We start from the raw sequence: 20,839 nt of genomic DNA, 5'->3' as shown, positions 1-20,839 counted from the left end.
TGTTGTATCTGCGATGTAAATAATAAGATCAATAAATGTATGTTGTTGATAAATGGGGGCAGGCGGAATAATTGGCAAGAGGGGTCTGAAACAGAGACCTCATACTTGCCAAAGGTCTGAGATAAATCGCCAAACTCTGGCAGCGGTCTTGACAGGGGGTGAGGCTTAGATCCTTAAGGGGAAAAGAGAGAAAAAAAAAGAACCTATGCGCTGCCAAAACCTGGGATCCAAGGGGCACGGTTATTGGAAGTTTAGCATAGGTACAAGCTGACTTTTTATTTCCATAAGTGCACTTTAGTTTCTGCTTTAAGATGCTGATAGACACGAGATGACAGTTGTGGGATCTTCCTATTTTTAGTCTGCATCAGACAATGATTGCATGCAGATACTGCCCGGCTGACTACTTATGGGTGGGACCAATGATTAGAGGTTGGAAAACTTGTTCTGATTGTTATTTCCCCTGATGGCAGCTGGCATCTAAAACAGGGGTAGGCAACCTTAAGCCCTTGTACACATGGTCGGAGAATCCGTCGGAATGTGTCCTATCGGACCGTGTTGTCGGATAATCCGACTGTGTGTGGTATGCATCGGACTGATTCTGTCGGAATATCCGTCGGACCCAATTTTCCAACTTGTTGGAAATATTTTCCGACAAACTGGTCCGATCGGACATACTTCGATCATGTGTAGAGAATTTTGATCGGACCAAGTGCCACGCATGCTCAGATCAAATTCTTACATCAAAGCTATTGGCTACTAGCCTGAATGTAGTCCCATCGTAACGAAATTACGTCATCACGTTCTGAAAGATCGGATTTTTCGACAACCTTGTCCGACCATGTGTATCCAAACAGTTTCGGACAAGATCCAATGGACAAAATCCGACGGATTTGGTTGTGGAAATCTCAGACCGTGTGTACAGGGGCTAAGAGGTGGAGATCTACCTAAACAACATGGGAGAAATCAAAGATCACTGTATGTAGATCTTCTCCAGCACATCAAGGATCCTCAGTTTCGTCCAAACGGTTTTTATTCAAGAAAGATCACACCACAAAATGGTGTAGTGCAATGTTTGGGAGCCACGCAGGACCTCTTGGTCAGGCATGCCTTGGCTCCCAAACGTTGCACTATACCATTTTGTGGTGTGATCTTTCTTGAATAAAAAATGTTTAGACGAAATTGATGATACTTGGTGACTGTGCTGGTCTAGATATCGTACAGGTTCCAGTATCCAGCTGGCGGTTGGTACAGCACTCAATAGAGCTCATTCCAGGAATGTGTGCGATGGGAATATGGACTGTGGTCAAAGGGCACAGTGTGGCTCAGTGTCGCCTCTTCACGCCTGATTTAAACCTCTAATTTCTGTACTACTATGTCGCAATTGCGTGGCAATCATGGGTTTAAATCAGGTGGTGAGGAGGCAACATATCGCCTCCTCGCCACCTGACAAAAACACTTAAATTGCTTTTCAGGGGAGCAGCAGTGCCTGCTGCACTTGTGAATGAGCCCTTAGTTGCATTCGGCAGCGGCATCCTTAGAGCTCATTCACACACAAAATTGTGGAGTGGTAAAACCCTGCAGTTGAGTCGTGGATTTACTGCCCCCAATCCCTACCCCTTTCAGCTGCTGAGGTAGCAGACAAAGGTGTACACATGCTACAGCAGGAATTAAACCCTCTGTTGCTTTTGGTGGGTGCTACCACCTGCAAAACGCTACCCATTCAAGTAAATGGGGCTACTCTGCAAGTGTCCCGCAACTTGATGCTTCTGCAACGTCCATGGGGTTAAAGCAGGTGGTGAGAAAGCAACACAAGGCTGCCTGCTTTAACTTCTTTTTTTTTTGCTGTACTGCACAAGGTTGCAGGGCATTTGCATAGCCTCATTCACTTGACTGGGTCATGCTTGGCAGGTGTTGCACTTGCCAAATATGACAGGGCATATAACTCCTTGTGTGGCATGTGGCAGGGGGTGCGGTTGGGGCAGGGGTGGTAAAAACACACCTTAACTAAGGGTTTTTACCACCCCCCAAACTACAAATGTAAATGAACCCTTATTGTTCTGAGCCCCCTGTAAGGCTGCTTTCACACTGTTGTGCTGTGGATTAAATACACCACGGGTGCAGCACAGTGCATCTGCGACCTTCCTGCGTTGGCTGCACTTTGCTATAGACTTCTATTATATCCTGCAGGTGTGGTGCACTTTCTGAAAGCGGACCAAAACTCTGGCATTCAGAAAGTGCACCAAACTCGCAGGATATAAATGTCGGGTCAGCAAGCCCAGACCGCAATCTACCAGTCACCTGGCCACGATCTACTGGTTGCTGACCCCCGATCTAGAAGCTCATTCCCTTCCTTGTCCTGTAACCGATCCATTTATTTGGCCTTATTTAAGGCACTACCTATACTCTAACACCAGCTTAATAATACTCAGTGAGTTGGGGCGATGTATGCTCAGTTAGAACCTTTTATAAAGAATTTAAAAAGAAAAGCAAAAAAACTAAAAAGTTAAATTTATTAAAATAAAATGAAATAAAAACTGGCCTATACATTTAAACATACATTAATAAAGCAACCACTAACGCCGAGTACACATGATCAAATTATCCAGCGGACTTGGTCCAGTGGACCAGAGTCCGCTGGACAATCCGCCGTGCCGGCAGACTTTTTCTTCCCAAAAGTCCGGTGGACTTAGAAAGAAGTTTTGACTCAAACAGACTCGGCAGTCTGGCAGACAATCCGCCTGTCTGTGTGCTAGTCCACCGGACTTTTAAAATGAACAGACTTGCCCACACACGGGGAAAAGTCTGTTCATTTTGAACGTGGCTCCAGGTAGACAGAACTAGCGAAGAAAGTTGGTGAGATAGACACCTTGCGAGCCCGGTCACCTGGTATGGATTTAAAGGGGAAGCCCTACGCCGCAAAAACGGCGTGGGGGTCCCCCCAAAGTCCATAGCAGACCCGTATCCGAGCACGCAGCCCCGGCCGGTCAGGAAAGGGGGTGGGGATGAGCGAGCTGTACCAGGCCACGTGCCCTCAATATGGGGGGGTGCTTTGGAGAAGGGGGCCCTGCGGCCCCCCCCCCCCAACGCTAGTAAAACAGCTGGAAGAAGAAAGCGGAGGCCCGGAAAGAAGAAGCAAAGACCGGGACAAGACCCCCAAAGTCAGAAGAAGACCCTCGGACGGCAGCGGCAACATAGGAGAAAGCCGGGCGAGAAGACCCCCGAAGATGGAAGAAGAGAAGACCACCGGAGCTGTCTAATAAAGTATTTTAAAAAAACTGTTGTGTTTTTTTTCTGTACACTTTTTTTCACCAGATGAATGGTTAGGGGTACAATACATACAATACATACCCCATACTCATTCACGTAGGGTAGGGGGCCTGAATCTGGGGGGGCCCCCTTATTAAAGGGGGCTCCCGGATTCTGATAAGCCCCCGCCCGCAGACCCCGACAACCAACGGCTAGGGTTGTTGGAAAGAGGGCCTTGTCCTCCTCAACATGGGGACAAGGTGCTTTGGGGTGGGGGGCCCCCCTTCCCCAAAGCACCCCTCCATGTTGAGGGCACGTGGCCTGGTACGGCTCGGGGGGGGGGGGGTGCTCATCCCCACCCCCTTTCCAGACCGGCCAGGCTGCGTGCTCAAATAATGGTCTGCTATGGACTTTTTTTTAGCGTAGGGCTTCCCCTTTAAATCCATACCAGGTGACGGGGCTCGCGAGGTGTCAATCTCACCAATGGAGGCGGCGACATTGATTTCCTTCACTAGTTCCGTCTACCTGGAGCCACGTTTAAGATGAACAGACTTTTCCCCGTGTGTGGGCAGGTCCGTTCATTTCAAAAGTCCGGCGGATTGTCCGCGGGAAAAGTCCGGTCGTGTGTGGGCATGCCGCTCAGGAAAGTCCGGTGGACCTCTGCTGCAAACTCCGTCAGGTTGTCCGCCGGATAGTCCAATCGCGTGTACGCGGCATTACAGTCATGGTTTCTCTGCGTTCAGGACAATAAAAGCCCAACAATTACACTAGCATTAGACAAGCAATGTAATAAACTGTTGTAATATACTGTAATGAGCTATCTCTGGACACTGCACTGGAAATAGCAGTTATTTTTGTCAGCAGTTTTATAGATGAACCTCCATCCACACCTTCCACATCCTGTATTGCCTATGATTGATGATTCAGATTGACAATCATCATCCCCACCCTGGTGATGAAACTAGACTTTTGTGTAGTACTGCCTGAGGACATATTAGGGACAATAGATAAAGATTTTCAGCCAAGTCTCCTGTACTGTCATTAAACTGTCACTGTTTCTCAACTTTGCATTTTCAAGGCACCCATGTACTGCTTTTACCAGGTGTAGAGGAGATGACAGGTAATATGCCATCCATCTCTTTTTCCAGATGTTGCCTAACGGGCATCTCCTCCACCATAAACTGCAGATGCCCATATGTTAGATACCAGTCATCCAGTGACTGGTTTATCTAGATTTGAAGGGTGATCAGGCTGTCTATGGGGTACATGTAACCTCAGAAGATTTCTTTTGGGTCTTTAAACACTTCAGCTCTGGGGGGTTTTACCCCCTTCCTGACCAGGCCATTTTTTGCAATACGGCACTGCCTTACTTTGATAATTGCACGGTCAAGTAACACTGTAGCCAATTCAAATTTATGTCCTTCTTTTCTGACAAAAAGAGCTTTCTTTTGGTAGTATTTGAGCACCGCTGCGGTTTAAATTTTTTTGTGCTATAAACGAGAAGACAATTTTGAAAATAAAATCAATATTGTTTACTTTCTGCTATTAAACACATTCAATAAATAAAAAATAAAAAAATCAAATTTCTTCATCGGTTTAGGCCAATATGTATTCTGCTACATTTTTTTGGTCAATATGTATATTAATTGGTTTGCACAAAACTTATAGCGTCTACAAACTTTGGGATAGATTTATGCCCTGCTGCAGTATATGTACATGGGGCGGTCGTTAAGCGGTTAAGGGCTTGTTCACACTTGACTAAATTTCTAATGCCGCGTACACACAACCGGACTTTCGGGCAGATTGGGTCTTTCGGTCTTACCGACTGACTTTTCGGCGGAGTTCCGATGGATTTCCGAACTAACTGACTTGGTAACACACAGATTAAATGGATTCAATCAGTTCGAAAGTCTGTTTGTTTTGAACGTGATGATGTAAGATGGGACTAATAAAAGAAGTTTAATAGCCAGTAGCCACTAGCTGCCCTTGCGTCGTATTTGGTCCATTGGACCAGCATACAGATGAATGGTTTTCACGTTAGGAATCCAGTCCATAGGACAGATTTAAAACATGTTCTATTTCTAGGTCCGTCTGATTTATTTATTTATTTTTTATGAAAAATGTTTGGATTAGCCCACACACGATTGAATTGTCCGACAGACTGATTCTGTCGCACCTAGTCTGCCGGAAAGTCCGGTCGTGTGTATGCAGCATTATTGCTCATTTACACTTGCTTCAAAACAAGGCTTCAGACAGGCTTTGTTAAAGCTCTCTGAACACCAGTCAAAGACCCTGTCACTAAATATAATGGTTAGCTGAGAGTCCTGTTTACACCTTGCTTTTGCTTTGCTTTCCCCATGTAGCTTCAGTGGTGCTTCAAAGCATCTTCAAATCCTCCATAGAAGTCTATGGCAAATCTTGGCTGAAGCCCACCAAAGCCTCACCGAAGCTCCATTAAAGCCCCAACGAAGCTCCACCAAAGCCTTATCGAAGCACCAAGCAAAAGCAAGGTGTAAAGAGGACTGTCCGCTAATCATTTTATTTAGTGACAGGAGCTTTGACTGGCGTTCACAGAGCTTTAACAAAGCGTGTCCGAGGATGTGTTTTTGAATCAAGTGTAAACTAGCTCTACTGCTTAACAAACGCTCCCTTAGTATGAGCGTTAGATGCACGTTAATGAGCATTAGTATGGGCGTTAGGCCGCGTACACACGCGGGGACTGTTCGCCCAACTTTGTCCGTCAAACAGCAAACAGTCCGCTCAAAATTAGCATGGACGGACATGGCCACACACGACGAACGAACAGTTTGCTGAAACCGTGCGCGATGACGTGAACGGCACGTACGACGGGACGAAAAATACGACGTCCTATACACTGCATTATAACTTTCGGAGTGTAAATCCTTTCTGAGCATGCGCGGAACTTAGTTTGACGAACAAGCCTACACACGAGGGGACTGTTCGCTGAAACAAAGTTTCAGCGGACAGTTTTTCGGAATTTCCGAAAAACCTTGTTCAGCGGACTGTTCGCTGAAACTGTCCGCTGAAAGCCCACACACGAGCGGACTGTCCGCCGAAACACTGTTCAGCGGACAAAGTTGGGCGAACAGTCCGCGCGTGTGTACGCGGCCTTAGACTGGCGTTTTACAAACGTTAATGACGAGTTAAAAAACGCTCCCTGAACACCCTATGCGCTGTTTTGAAGCGATTAATTAGCATTAAGGCACGTTAAAACCGCTCCACAAACTCCTATTCCTTTACAGTAAATAAACGAATTTTAACACTCTGCAACTGCACCACAACGCCTGCCAGAGCATTTGTGAGACGTTACCATTGGAGTCGTGAAAGGCTTCAAACTCCTCCTGACTTGACATGAGGTTTCAATTTTGAAGTTAATCGTCACGACACTAAAGCATCAGAATTTCTCATTCAGCCCACTGGCCTGATCAAAGAGTGTATGGCTAGACATAAGCTTGGCCATAGACTGGTAGAATTTCATTTGAAAATGTCCATTTTAAGAATGTCTGTTCAATTTTCTAATAGTTAGTGAGGTCATACCAACATTCGTCTTTAACAGCAGTGACGAGAAAAGGTAAAAAAACGCAATGGAAACGTTTTCTCGAATACATGAATTTATAACTGCGCATGTAGTTTTCGTTCGGGAAATTACATTAATTCCAAAATTCAATGTTAAAAGCAAGCAAGAGTTTGAAGTACTTTCGAACAAAACCTTATCCAGTCATTAAATGCACAAAGAATTTTCATTCATTCAAAAATCTAGCCAGCTTTAGCGTTAATAAAAGTCAAAGCACACATTCATTGGAGGTTCTGTTTAGTTAACAAGCAGGTAGTGCTATCCCCAAAGGGGCCGCTGGGAGTAACTGGTTCTTCCATAAAGTACAGAGGCTGTACACCACCGCAAGCACCAGTCTATTCACACTGGCACTAATCATACAGTCTAGGGCAGGGGTGTCAAACTCAATTTCATTGCCGCCTCATCATTATCGTTAACCTCAAAGGGCCAGTTGTATCTGTAAGATTAGATGTCCAGAGCACCCCACCACCCCTTATCTGATGTCAAGAGCCCCCACACCATCAGAAGTCAAGGATCCCCCACAATCTCTTACATCACAGTGCATCCCCTTACCTTGATCTGCTACCAGGAGGAAGCTGGGGGCGAAGCTGGGAAGTAGAAAGTGCAGAGTCTGCATTAGGACCAGTGGAGGGCTGGAGTCAGCTACGGGAATCTGCCGAATGCTGAGATCAGGGGAGGTGGAGATGAGGGGGTGCTGCGGCTGCACAGAGAAGCGAAGGATCTGGCAGAGAAGTTCTGTCCTCCACCCTTCTGCTGACTGCTGAGACACAGAAGGGGCAGAGACATGGAGGGTGCCGCGGCTGCAGGAGAGGTGTGAGGGCCACATGAAATGGCCTGGCAAGCCTATTTTGGCCCACGGGCCTTGTGTTTGACACGTGGTCTAGGGGATGTCTTTTTAAGATTTATATCTTGTAGAAACTTTAACAGGAGAGGGTTGAGCATGGAATACTCTAAAATGATTAGCACATAGCAATTAGAGGACAATTTTAGTGTGTGTGTGAGGGTTGGATAGGCTAATACCTCAAAGCTGGGGACCATAGGGCAAGTCTCTTTTGCATATGGTTCCATTGCACCAATGCACAACTGCTGATGCCCAGTGTGATCTCTAGAACAGTGCACAGTCACAGGAATCAGTTTAGTGTCTTTACTCGCAAGTCCCCAGGACAGCTGCTACCTTCCAGCTTTCTCCAGACACGGTCCATTCAATTAGATGGTCCTTCTCCACAGCAGATCCCTTGGGGTGAGAACCTACAATCATCTTCTAGCACAGTCCATCCAGGCCCTCAGCACTGACCCCACTGCAGCTACACAATCCATGGGCTGCCTAAGGGTAATAACCCCTCAGATTCTGGATGCCTCCTGTGGAGAAGAACCCAGCTTTCCAGTGCCTCAGACTATTTATCACCCTTCAAACCCTCTTCTGGACACCCCTTTCCATGGACTGGTTGGACCATGATAAATATTCAGGCTGGTTATTTTAATCTCTCACCCTAAGCACTGGAAGCTTCTTCCGGAGGCAGGGGGAAGCAATCAAACTCTAAGCCTGTGAACCCTGGACATACCAAAACAAACAGTTACTGTTCCTTTAATTACAGAAGAAGTCAAAAAACTAGATTTACCTAGCATCCTTAGCTAGGAGGGTGCTCCACACATTCAAGGTGGATAAGGAAATCCTCCCAGCTGTGTCATTGTATTCAGACAGAGAGATTCCCCCACTGTCAAAGCACACTGATCAGTGCTGCAGCAGATTGGCTCGAAGCAAAATTTTCCAGAAGCCGGTTTATGAGAAGTCAATCAATAGATTGAAAGAAGATTTCAAAGCAAGAAGTGCAAACTGCTGACAAGGTTTCTTTAAAATAGAGCTAAACCCAGTTACAAAAATGTAATATCTGTAAAATATTACTGCAATGATAATTATAATCTAAAGACACTTTCAATCGTTTTAAGTCTGCAGATTTCACTAAAATAGTACCTGCTAACCATGCCATGAAGGTACCTGTGCCGGTGTTCTGGCAGATAGTGTCCTGCCATCATATAGTGTCCGCCCGGGGCAGAAGAAGCTTCGGAAAATCTCCGAAGATGAACGGCGCCTGTGCCGTGAGTGGAGGTGATAGCCCCACCATCCAAGCGGACATAGGTTTGGGAAAATTAGAAGGCCCCTCGCGGGCGAGCTTCGCTCGCCATGCTTCGGGCTGTTTTATATTCCAGCTTTATGTCCACTTGGATGGTGGGGATAGAACCTGGACTCGCGGCGCAGGCGCCGTTCATCCTCGGCTATTTTCGGAATCTGTGTGTACTGCGCATGCGCAGTACACAGCTGACACTATCCGATGGGGGACCATATATGATAGGACACCGGCACTTGTGGTTATGGGGTGACCATGCTCTCTCCCTGTCTCTCAATTGCTGTCCTGTGTTCTTTTATTGTTTGTCATTGCTTCCAGTGTAGATAACAAGTAACTGTGTTGACACTCGTTGCGTGGCCACGTTCTCTTGTTTCAATCAGGAGCCTGCACAACTTGAAAATTTGTTTTACAAAGTGAATTTTAACTTCTCGAAATATATGAGGTGCAACAAAGTAAAAATACACTTTGCAAGGAAAAAAACTTTTATTTTATTCTCATGCATGATTAGAAGATTGAAGTCAGCACAACTGTACTTCATTCACTAAGACAAAGGAGAATTAACTATGCAAAGAGAAAAGTCACTTGGCACAATGAACTAGGTGAAGTTGCGATTCCTGTTTGTTTTTTTTATTTTATTTTAATTTATTTTCCATGCACATGGATGTGTATTGTTTGCAAAGTGAAGTTTCCCTTTGTTTCACCTCATTCATGATGAGTGTAAATTTTAATTTTCAAAGTGAAAATTCCCAGTGAAAGTGAACATGGTTTACTCCTTTAATAAATCGATCCCGTTCTTTTAGGCGCCTGTCCTTTGCTGCCCCCCCCCCCCCCCTTCTGTAGACAAGTATTTTTAAACATCTGAATTCCCAACAAGTCGCTGGGGATTCTGATTTTACCGTCCCCCCTTACCTTGGTGCCCTAAGATGGTTGCCTAAGCAACCTTCTGCTGGCGTCCAACATTAGGCTGCTGACGCAGTCACCTCAGGGTGCCTGGGTGAAGGGGGTAAAATTTGAATCCCCAGCCATTTAAAATATCTGTCTTTCGACAATCTCCTTTATTTTCATCCTGCAGCAGCTTCTCCTCTCCCTCCTTCCAGCATACAGCTGCTGCAAGAGGATAATCCAGGGGATAAGTTCAAGTAAATGCCCCCCGTTACCCATTCTGTCCTTGTTCCTCTTTTGTTCTGCTGCCCAGCCCCCCATGCGCTCTTCTTTTACCAAAGCCCTCCAACAATTCTCCTAAAAAAAAAAATAATTGTATAAAAAAATAAAAACTACTGATGCCAACCTCAGCCCCACTTACACCGTCCACTGCCCTAGTGACGGACACCGTGCACTGCCCTAGTGACGGACACCGTGCACTGCCCTAGTGACGGACACCGTGCACTGCCCTAGTGACGGACACCGTGCACTGCCCTAGTGACGGACACCGTGCACTGCCCTAGTGACGGACACCGTGCACTGCCCTAGTGACGGACACCGTGCACTGCCCTAGTGACGGACACCGTGCACTGCCCTAGTGACGGACACCGTGCACTGCCCTAGTGACGGACACCGTGCACTGCCCTAGTGACGGACACCGTGCACTGCCCTAGTGACGGACACCGTGCACTGCCCTAGTGACGGACACCGTGCACTGCCCTAGTGAAGGACACCGTGCACTGCCCTAGTGACGGACACCGTGCACTGCCCTAGTGACGGACACCGTGCACTGCCCTAGTGACGGACACCGTGCACTGCCATAGTGACGGACACTGTGCACTGCCCTAGTGAAGGACACCGTGCACTGCCATAGTGACGGACACCGTGCACTGCCATAGTGACAGACACCGTCCACTTTTAAGGTAGGCTAAGTATTTTTTCAGTGATATTTGTTTTATTATATATTTCTAAGTTTTCCCTACTATTTAGTTAGGCTTTGCTAGCTAATTTCTTAAGAAAAACTAAAATGGCACTGAACCCCAGTGATCTGGTTTAGATCTACTTTAAGCTCTTACCTTCATGGAATGTTTATTTGTGATTGTCACTGCTAAATCTTCCCCAGCCTACCCTCTCAGTATTACCATGCAGACAGCATCAGTGTACAAAGAATAAAAATAGAAGGCTTTAAACATGGCAATTTTTAGTTCCGGACAAAAACACATACGATTTATTAGCTCTGTGCTATGATTTAAGTAGCCAAGGAGCTGTCCATAAAAAATAATTGTAATAAAAGGTTCTGCCAGCCGTCTTTCTGGGGGCGATGCCTACCGAGCTGCTGGGATTTGTCAAGCTCTGGGCTTAAAAGGTCCAAATACAACATTCACCTCCACTACTCTTCTTCAGTATTATATTAACCACTTCAGCCCCGGAAGGATTTACCCCCTTAATGACCAGACCATTGTTTGCAATACGGCACTGCGTCACTTTAACTGACAATTGCGTGACCATGCGACGTTGTACACAAATACAATTTATGTCCTTTTTGTCCCACAAATAGCGCTTTCTTTTGGTGGTATTTGTTCACCTCTGTGATTTTTATTTTTATTTTTTGCGTTATAAACTTTCTGCTATAATAAATATCCAAAAAAACTAATAATTTCTAATAATTTCTTGATCAGTTTAGGCCAATATGTATTCTTCTACATATTTTTGGTACATAAATAAGCGTATATTGATTGGCTTGCGCAAAAGCTATAGCATCTACAAAATAGGGATATATTTATGGCATTTTTATTATGATATATATATATATATATATATTTTTTTTTTACTAATAATGGTGGTGATCAGCGTTTCTTCAGGAGAAGAGACGTTGTCATTGTGTGTTAAAAGATTCAATAAACAAACGACTTTCCAAACTATGAATCATTATCACGAATGTCTATACATACATAAATATCGAATTTTAATGAATACGAACAAAATTATAGCACATATGATGAATGAATTCGGCATGATTTGAGATTCAGTATAATGAATATCGACACGCTACAGAAATAAAGAATTATCCAAAAACGTAACATAACAAACATTTATTTATATATATATATATATATATATATATATATATATATATAAACGGAACAAAACTGTATTTTATGTATTTTACGAATGACAACGAACCGAAACTAAACAAAATTTTCCGTTTATGCTTAAGTCTATAAATGACACTGCCAGGGAAGAGTTTAACACTAGGGTGCGATCAATAGACTAAGTGTTCCCTAGTGGGGTGTTTCTAAGTGGACTAACTCAGAGTAGAGAGAGATTGCTGTTCCTGATCAATAGGAACAGACTATCACACTGTACTCCCCTGTCAGAATGGGGTCTGTTTGTTTACTTTGACAGATCCCCATTCTGGCTCTCTGAGGAATGATCGCAGGAGACCGGCAGACATCGCAGCCGCCGGCCACGTGCATCGGCTCCGGCAATTGTGCCGCGGGTGTATTACTGTTAAAGCGGCCAACGTACACCTAGGGCAATTCGTGCGAGCCAACCTGCCGCAGTATAATGATGGCGGCTGGTTGGCAAGCGGTTAAAGAGTAAGGCTGGCCATACATTATACAATTTTCTTCTATAGATTTCCTTTACCAAAACCATATAATAATATGAGATCAAATCTGAACACTTTCAGTTTGTGTGCAATCAGGCAGGCCCTTGTACTACACAGTTGAAGGTAAATCTAAAGGAAATTGAATAAGAAAATTGTATGGTGTATGGCCAGCTTTAGTCTGGGCAAAATAAATAAAAAACACACTCAATATATCCCTCCAATACATGTTCATATGTTTTGTCTCATTATTATTATTATTATACAGGATTTATATAGTGTAAAAGTTGGGATGATACCATCTCTGGGAGTTTTTTTTTAGCCAGGCTTCGGGAGGTACATAAATGGCCTTCACCTATAGCATTATTTATTTTTTATTTATTAGTTTAGTCAAAGCTTCACAGTTTTTTCTGTAAGCTATCAATACCTCCCGTACCAGCAGCTTTTTTTTTTAAAAGAACGAACATGTCATACTTCCCTCTTCTGTGCGGTAGTTTTGCACAGGGCAACCCGAATCCTGCTCTTCTCGGGTCCCTCTTCGCTGCTCCTGGCCCCTCCCTCCTGCCACGTGCCCCCACAGCAAGCAGCTTGCTATGGGTGCACCTGAGCCAAGTTGCAGCTCCCTGTGTCCACTCAGACATGGAGCTGCCATTCGTCCCACCCCCCTCTCTCTCCTGATTGACAGCAGTGGGAGCCAATTGCGCTGCTGCTGTCTCAGCCAATCAGGAGGGAGAGTCCTAGATGGTCGAGGGCATCGTGGACATCGCTGCATAGAGAGGGGGCTCGGATAAGTATTGGGGGGGGCTGAGGGGGGCTGCCGCACAAGATAAAAAAAACTTTCAGCGCTGTTGATTTTTAAATAACAATTGCGCGGTCATGCTACACTGTACCCAAACTAAATTTTTATAATTTTGTTCCCACAAATAGATTTCTTTTGGTGGTATTTGATCACCTCTGGGATTTTTATTTTCTGCTAAACAATAAAAAAAAAAAGACCAAACATTTTGAAAAAAAAAATGTTTTTCTTTGTTTCTGTTACAAAACTTTGTAAATAAGTACGTTTTCTCCTTCTCTGATGGGCACTGATGAGGCTGCACTGATAGGCACTGATGAGGTGGCACAGATGAGCTAGCACTGATATGCAGCACTGATGGGCATTGATTGGTGGCACTGATGGTCACTCAGATGGCACTGTAAGGCTACACTGATAGGTGGCACTGATGGACATCACTGATAAGGAGGCACTGGCAGGCATTAGTGATGGGAACTGATTGGCATCAATTGTGGGCACTGATTGGCATCCCTGGTGGCCATGGGTGGCACACCTGGTGGTCACAAGTGGTGGGCATCCCTGGTGGTCCTGGGTAGGCATCCTCGGGGGGGCTGCGCTGACAATCAGCGCAGACTTCCCCTGTCAGAGGAGCAACCGATCGGCTCGCCTCTACTCGCGTTTTGACAGACGTGAGGAAAAGCCAATACGCGGCTTTTCCTGTTTACACCGTGATTGGACATAGCTGATCACGTGGTAAAGAGTCTCCATCAGACTCTTTACCTAGATCGGAGTTGTGGTGTGTCAGAGTGACACGACGCACCACTGATCACCACGCTGTGTGCTCCCCTTGAGTGTTCCCTGGCTTGTTATAAAAGACGCACAGGAGCCCTGTGCGTCTTTTGGTCCGAATCCAGCCCAAAATTTGGGCTGAAATTGGACCAGAAACGGTCAACCAGGACACACAGGGCCCCTGCTGTGAGCTGCGTCGGCATTAGGGGTGAACCGAGCCTGAAGGGTAACTCCACTTTCGTAAGAAAAAAAAATTGCAAATACAAAAAAAAAAATAATATAGCGTATACAATTGTGACTCAAGCCATATTGTAATTGACTGTTATTAAAAATTATCTTTCCTTTTCAGTCTGCAGCTCTGTAATTTTCTGTAAAATGCAATATGGCAGCCTGGAGGCATTATTTTTACAGATGATGTACAGAACGCACTTCCCAGATATGTAATTTCCTACTTGTGTGATTGGCTCACTGATTTTCCCAGAAGTCTACACTGTTAATGTCATTTTCCAAAGGGAAACCATGTCTAAAGAGATGCAGACCCTGCAGCTTTCCTCTTTAGAGCCCTGCATGTGGAGCAGCTGATTGAATGTGTATGTGAGCGGTTTTATAATTATCATTTTGCACATGGACACAGAGAAACAAACAACCTTTTTCTTCAGAATAACAAAAGGTACAAATCTGCAATAAAGTTTGTTAAAATCCCTGCAATGCACATAGATCACCCAGAGGGGAATGTTTTTTTCTCAACAAAAGTGGAGTTTCTCTTTAAAGTGACTTTGTCACTTTGCTCATTCCTACAGAGGAATGGAGTGACAGGGGAGAAAGCGTTCGACAAAGCTGGAATCTTCAGCAAGTTTTTCTCTTAACCACTTGCCGATGTCCCATAGCAGTTTACCTGCTATAGGCGGCGGCGCTGTGTAGGATCACGTATATATACATGATCCTGCATTGCTGGTGTCGGTTGTAACTGCGTGCTGCTGGCGACTTGCTCCCGCTGTGATTTTATACAGCGGGAGCTGATCACCGGCACCCACTGATCGTTCGGTACACTGACAGAATGCCAGGCTGCCTATGTAAACATAGTAGATTGCCATTCTGTTAGTACTGTAAAGCAGAAACTGATCCATGTCTTCCAGTAGTAAAAGCACCTCCCCCACTACAATGAGACCCTTTGATCGCCCCTGATGTTAACCCCTTCCCTGCCAGTGTCATTAGTACAGTGACAGTGCATATTTTTAGCACTGGTCCCAAAAAAAGTGGCAGTTAAGTGTCTGATTTGTCTGCCGCAATATCGCAGTCCTGCTATAAGTCGCTGATCGCCACCATTACTAGTAAACAAAAAAAAAGAACTAAAACTCCATAAAAATATCCCATAGTTTGTACGTGCTATAACTTTTGCCCAAACCAATCAATATACACTGATGGGATTTTTTATCAGAATACATATTGGCCTAAATGAATAAAGAAATTTTACATGTTTTTATTGGATATGTATTATAGCAGAAAGTAAAAAATGTTTTGTTTTTTTCCCAAAATTGTCGCTCTTTTTTTGTTTTATAGCGCAAAAAAAACCCCCAAAAAAACGCAGAGGTGATCAAATACCACCAAATGAAAGCTCTATTTGTGAGAAAAAAAGGCCATAAATTGTATTTACACGACCGCGCAATTGTCAGTTAAAGTAATGCAGTGTCCTTCTGGAGCTAAAGCGGTTGAAGTAACTTTGTCACCTTGCCCATTCCCACAGAGGAATGGAGTGGTAGGGGAGAAAGCAGGGGGATCAAGAATTTGACATACCTGGAAGAATCTTCAGCTTTTCTCTTAGCCCTTGTACACACGGTGGGACATTCCGACAACAAAATCTGTCGGATTTTGTCCGAAACTGGTGTTGCATACACACGGTCGGACAAAGTTGACGGAAAATCCAATCGTTCGTAACGTGATGACGTCATTTAGTTACGACAGGACTACGTTCAGGCTAGTAGTCAATAGCTTTGGTCTAGGAATTTGATCTGAGCATTCGTGGCACTTTGTCCGGTCGGAATTCTCTACAAACGATCAGACAAAGTCCGATCGGATCATGTTGTCGGAAAATTTTATAGCCCAGCTCTAAAACTTTGTTTGTTGCATACACACGGTCGCACAAAGTTGTCAGAAAATCCGATTGTTCTGAACGAGGTGACGTCAAACACGTACGTCGGGATTATAAACTGGCCAGTAGCCAATAGCTTTCATCTCTGTGTATTCTATGCATGCGTGGGACTTTGTCCGTCGGAATTGTATACACACGATCGGAATTTATGTGATCGGATTTTGTTGTCGGAAAATTTTAGATCCTGCTCTCAAACTTTGTGCCTCGGAAAATCTGACGGAAAAAGTCAGATGGAGCCCACACACGGTCGGATTTTCCGACAACATGATCCGATCACACAGAAAATCTGACCGTGTGTAAGGGGAATAAGTCCCTCTGCAAAGTCCCACAATTACCTGTTGAGCCTGCCAGTGAAGACCAATATCTAATTTCCCTTTCTATTATGGGGTGACGTTGATGCTGCACTGCTCCTGTATTCAGTGCAGAGTTGCCACTCTCATGCAGGCTTTTCTTTTTGCTCTACAATGGGTAAAGTTACAGGGGGTGTGGCTATCAGCATTAATACTGCTGACTCACTACTCTGGAGCTTGTCAATCAGCACCTGGCCACGCCTAGTCCTGCCCACTGTCCTCTGGATTGACAGCACTGGCTCTGCTGCTGAAACCCTCCCTCTGGGAGCTGCAGTGTCTGGGACGTGTAGCACGTGAGACACAAAGGAGGATTTGGCTCAGTCTAAGGGTAGCATTTTTTTTTTTCTTACTTTATAAGACTTGTGCATCACATAGGGACTGGATTTGATACTTGTTTAGGGTTGTTACAGGGTTATTTAGTCGTTGTTAGTTTGACTGAAATGTAACTTTCTTATAAATGTTGTTTGGTTTAGCTTTTTGTTTGTTGGTGCTTAAATCCATAGAAAATCACGAGTCTTCCCAAAGAAACTAACTTTTTTTTTTTTTTATTGACCAATCTATGTCCTAAATACATGTAACAGTTATTTTCAGCTTAATATGTGTTGCTGTATAAAAAGTATGTCTGTTTTTCAAGGCTGCGAAGTTAAAAAAGTTGATGTAAAAGAAGTCCCTTGTACTCAGCTGTCAATGTCAATATTTGACTGTCTGCACGCAGAAAATATTGTCAAGGAAGGCGGATATATTTCCAAGTGTCTGGATGAATATGTAGATGACTTCATTATCTCAGATGAACTTCGGAAAGTAAGTGCCGCATCAGATACCTATTTAAAGTCCAACTGTTGGAAAATGTTTAACATCTGTTAGAGCTGCATGATTCTGGGTAAAATGAGAATCACAATTTCTTTTGCTTAGACTAAAGATCACGATTCTCAGCGTAACATCATCTTTCACGTTATACAAAAAAATTGGGCTAACTTCAACGTTTCGTTTTTTTTGTGTATTTTCTGCATAAAAATTGCCTTTGAAAGACTGCTGCGCTAATACAGTGTGACACTAATAAAATGACATTTTATTCTCTAGGGTCTCTGATATATATATATATATATATATATATATATATATATATATATATATAAAATATCACACATATACATATATATCTGTGTGTGTGTGTATGTATATGTATATATATATATATAGTGTGTGTGTGTGTGTGTGTATGTATATGTATATATATATATATATATATATATATAGTGTGTGTGTGTGTGTGTGTGTGTTTTTGTAATTTTCTAGCAAAAAATACAGATTTTAACGTGTAAGCAACAAGTGTCAGAAAAAGGCTTCGTCTTTAAAGTGGAACTTCAGTCATTCTTTCATCTTTCCATCTATTAAATCTTCTGCCTTTGTGGTTTTAACTTTGGATAATAAAATATTTTTTTTTCTGCCAGTAAATACCTTACACAGCCCACTTCTGTATTGTGTCTGGGGGAAAAAAGCCTAGGCTTATGGCATCATGCACATCTCTCTTTCTCTGACTCTCCTGAGAGTTTGCCATGAGTCATAAGAGGGCCATTGAGAGCTGCAGAGCTGGAGGTGTGCCTCTGTGTGTCTGTGTAAATCCGGGTAGCTTCAGCTGCCCACAGTTAAAATGATTGCAGCCAGACCCAGTGCAGGGAGAGTTCTGCAGCATATTTGGCAAGTAAAGAATCACAGTGTGTGTGTGTGTGTGTGTGTGTGTGTGTGTGTATATATATATGCGCAAAGTGTTTGTTTGGAGGGAAGCTTCAGAATGGCAAAGATGTTTTTATTACAAATTATGTGAACAGACTGAAGTTCCTCTTCCTCCTAAAGCGGTTAAACTGCCCTAATTTGCAGGCCAAAGTTCATCCCATCGATATAAAACAAGCGGCACACAAAGCCTCTTTTGCCGACACTTAACTCCCTCCCTATCCATAGAGCAGCACAAGGAAGTGTCAGTGAGGCACGGATGCATTCCAATTTCAGAATTCCTCACGCCGCACCTCCACTGAGGGGGAGGCACTGTGCCCCCACACATTGTAAAAGACGGGAAACATTATTTGGTTCTCTAACCAACGAGGGGGGACATCCCCTCCCGCCGCCTGGGATAGCGTCCGAGCGGCTGCCGAGCCAGAACGCCCGTTATCACCAGATAGCCGCCCACTTTGAAAAACGGTACTGGGGTATAGCCTGCAGCTGCATGTTTCATTTCGATACAACCACTTCCTCCTACTGACGTACAGGTACGTCGATTCACGTAAAGTGGTTGTAAACCCTTTCATATACCTAGTGAAGTGATTTGACCTCAAGTGATACACAGAAATTAAACTAACAAGTTGTACCTGTATATCTGCAGTCTTCTCTTCTCTAAATCAGTTCAAAGTGCTGAATTTTAAAGCTTTTCTGAGAGATTATAAAAGGGGGCGGAGAACTGAAGTTACACTCTGCAGAGCTCATTGAGGAGAACTCTAATTGGTAGGAAGGGACCCCCCCCCCCCCCCCCCCCCCCACACACACACACACACACACACACACACACACACACACACACACACACACACACACACACACACACACACACAGAAACTGAGCTGAAGCTGTCAATCTGCAGGAGGTCCCTCCTATGCCACCATTTTTCCTCTTGGTGTCAGAAAAAATTATCAGAAATTATTGATGTTGATAGCAGAAGAACAAAGTGCTCTGGATTGAGACAAGTATACACTATAGAAGGATATCCTTTGTTCAAATGTAATGTCTGAGGTTTACAACCACTTTAAAGCTATGGGTGTTTTCTCACCTTAGGTCCTTCTTGTAGAAGACTCTGACAAGTTCGACATTTTCAGCCCATCAGATAGAGCACAGTTTATTTTCCTGCTTTTCAAACATCTTTGCCTTGGTGGAGCAGTCTGTCAGTATGAAGATGTGATTAATCCGTATATAGATACAACCAAATCGATGTACAAGGAGCTGCTAAGGTAAGACTGGTAAGCCTTTTACAGAACTGCTAAACTTTCTCAGTTGTATAACCCATAGACACCAACTTGAATTAATTTGATTGGCTGCCTTTTTATTTTTATTTTTTTGTGTGTGTGCTTCGTCTTAGCCCTTGTACACACGGTCGGACATTATGACAACCAAATCCGTCGGATTTTGTCAGACGGATTGTGTCCGAAACTGTTGCATACACACAGTCGGACAAAGTTGTCAGAAAATCCGATCGTACTTAACGTGATGACGTTATTTCGTTAGGACGGGACTACGTTCAGGCTAGTAGCCAATAGCTTTGGTCTAGGAATTTGATCTGAGCATGCGTGGCACTTTGTCCGATCGGAATTCTCTACACATGATCAGACAAAGTCCGATCGGATCATGTTGTCGGAAAATTTTATAGCCCAGCTGGAAAACTTGGTCCATCGGATACTCCGACGGAAACAGTCAGATGGGAGCCCACACACTGTCGGATTATCCGACAACACGGTCCTATCGGACATTGTCCATCGGATTGTCCGACCGTGTGTACAAGGGCTTATTGTTTTATTCCAGATGCTGTGGCTGCATTCATGAAATTACCAGATCCAATTTAGACCAATCAATATCATTTTCAAATGTATAAATCAAAACCAATTCAGCACTGGGGTTGGACTAATATTTGGACAGTGCTGCCGCCACAAATTTGTGATGCCAAATTAGCAACAAAAATACATATATAGTGTAGCACTAAATCAAAATTTGATAGCATAAAAGCAATAAATCCAATATGTGCCAGAAATAATATCGCCAAAATTCATATAACTGTTGATAAAATCATTATTAAAAAAGTCCAATTTAATAAAGTGCAAAAGAGTGGGAAAATGTTCTCACTCTTTTGCACTTTATGAAATTGGACTTCATTTGTTTATTAATGATTTTACATTTTAAAATGTAACCTAGCTACAGTTGTGCTCATAAGTTTTCATACCCTGGCAGAATTTATGATTTCTTGGCCATTTTTCAGAGACTATGAATGATAACAGAAAAACTTCACTTGTGGTTAGTGTTTGGCTGAAGCCATTTATGATTAATAAACTGTGTTTACTCTTTTTAAATCCTAATCACAACAGAAACTACCCAAATGACCCTGATCAAAAGTTTACATACCCTGGTGATTTTGGCCTGATAACATGCGCACAGGTTGACACAAAGGGGTTTGAATGGCTATAAAAGGTAACATTCCTCATCCTCATCCTGTGAGTGTATAAAAGGTCAATGAGTTTCTGGACTCC

General features: G+C 43.8%; 1 protein-coding gene across 1 annotated transcript in view; it reads left to right on the top strand.

Annotated features, from left to right (window-relative positions):
- The window catches only part of CFAP300 (cilia and flagella associated protein 300), a 96,337-nt gene that overhangs the window by 25,828 nt on the left and 49,670 nt on the right, over positions 1 to 20,839 (top strand). Inside the window, exons 4-5 of the mRNA XM_077484396.1 lie at positions 17,191 to 17,357; positions 19,380 to 19,552. Coding sequence (XP_077340522.1) covers positions 17,191 to 17,357; positions 19,380 to 19,552 — 340 coding nt within the window. The remainder of the gene's footprint in view (positions 1 to 17,190; positions 17,358 to 19,379; positions 19,553 to 20,839) is intronic.

Source organism: Lithobates pipiens, unplaced genomic scaffold (genome assembly GCF_037356315.1).
Source record: "Lithobates pipiens isolate NorthernLeopardFrog02 unplaced genomic scaffold, aLitPip1_a1.2 Scaffold_16, whole genome shotgun sequence".
Lineage (NCBI taxonomy): Eukaryota > Metazoa > Chordata > Amphibia > Anura > Ranidae > Lithobates > Lithobates pipiens.
This window is presented reverse-complemented; position numbering and strand designations above follow the sequence as displayed.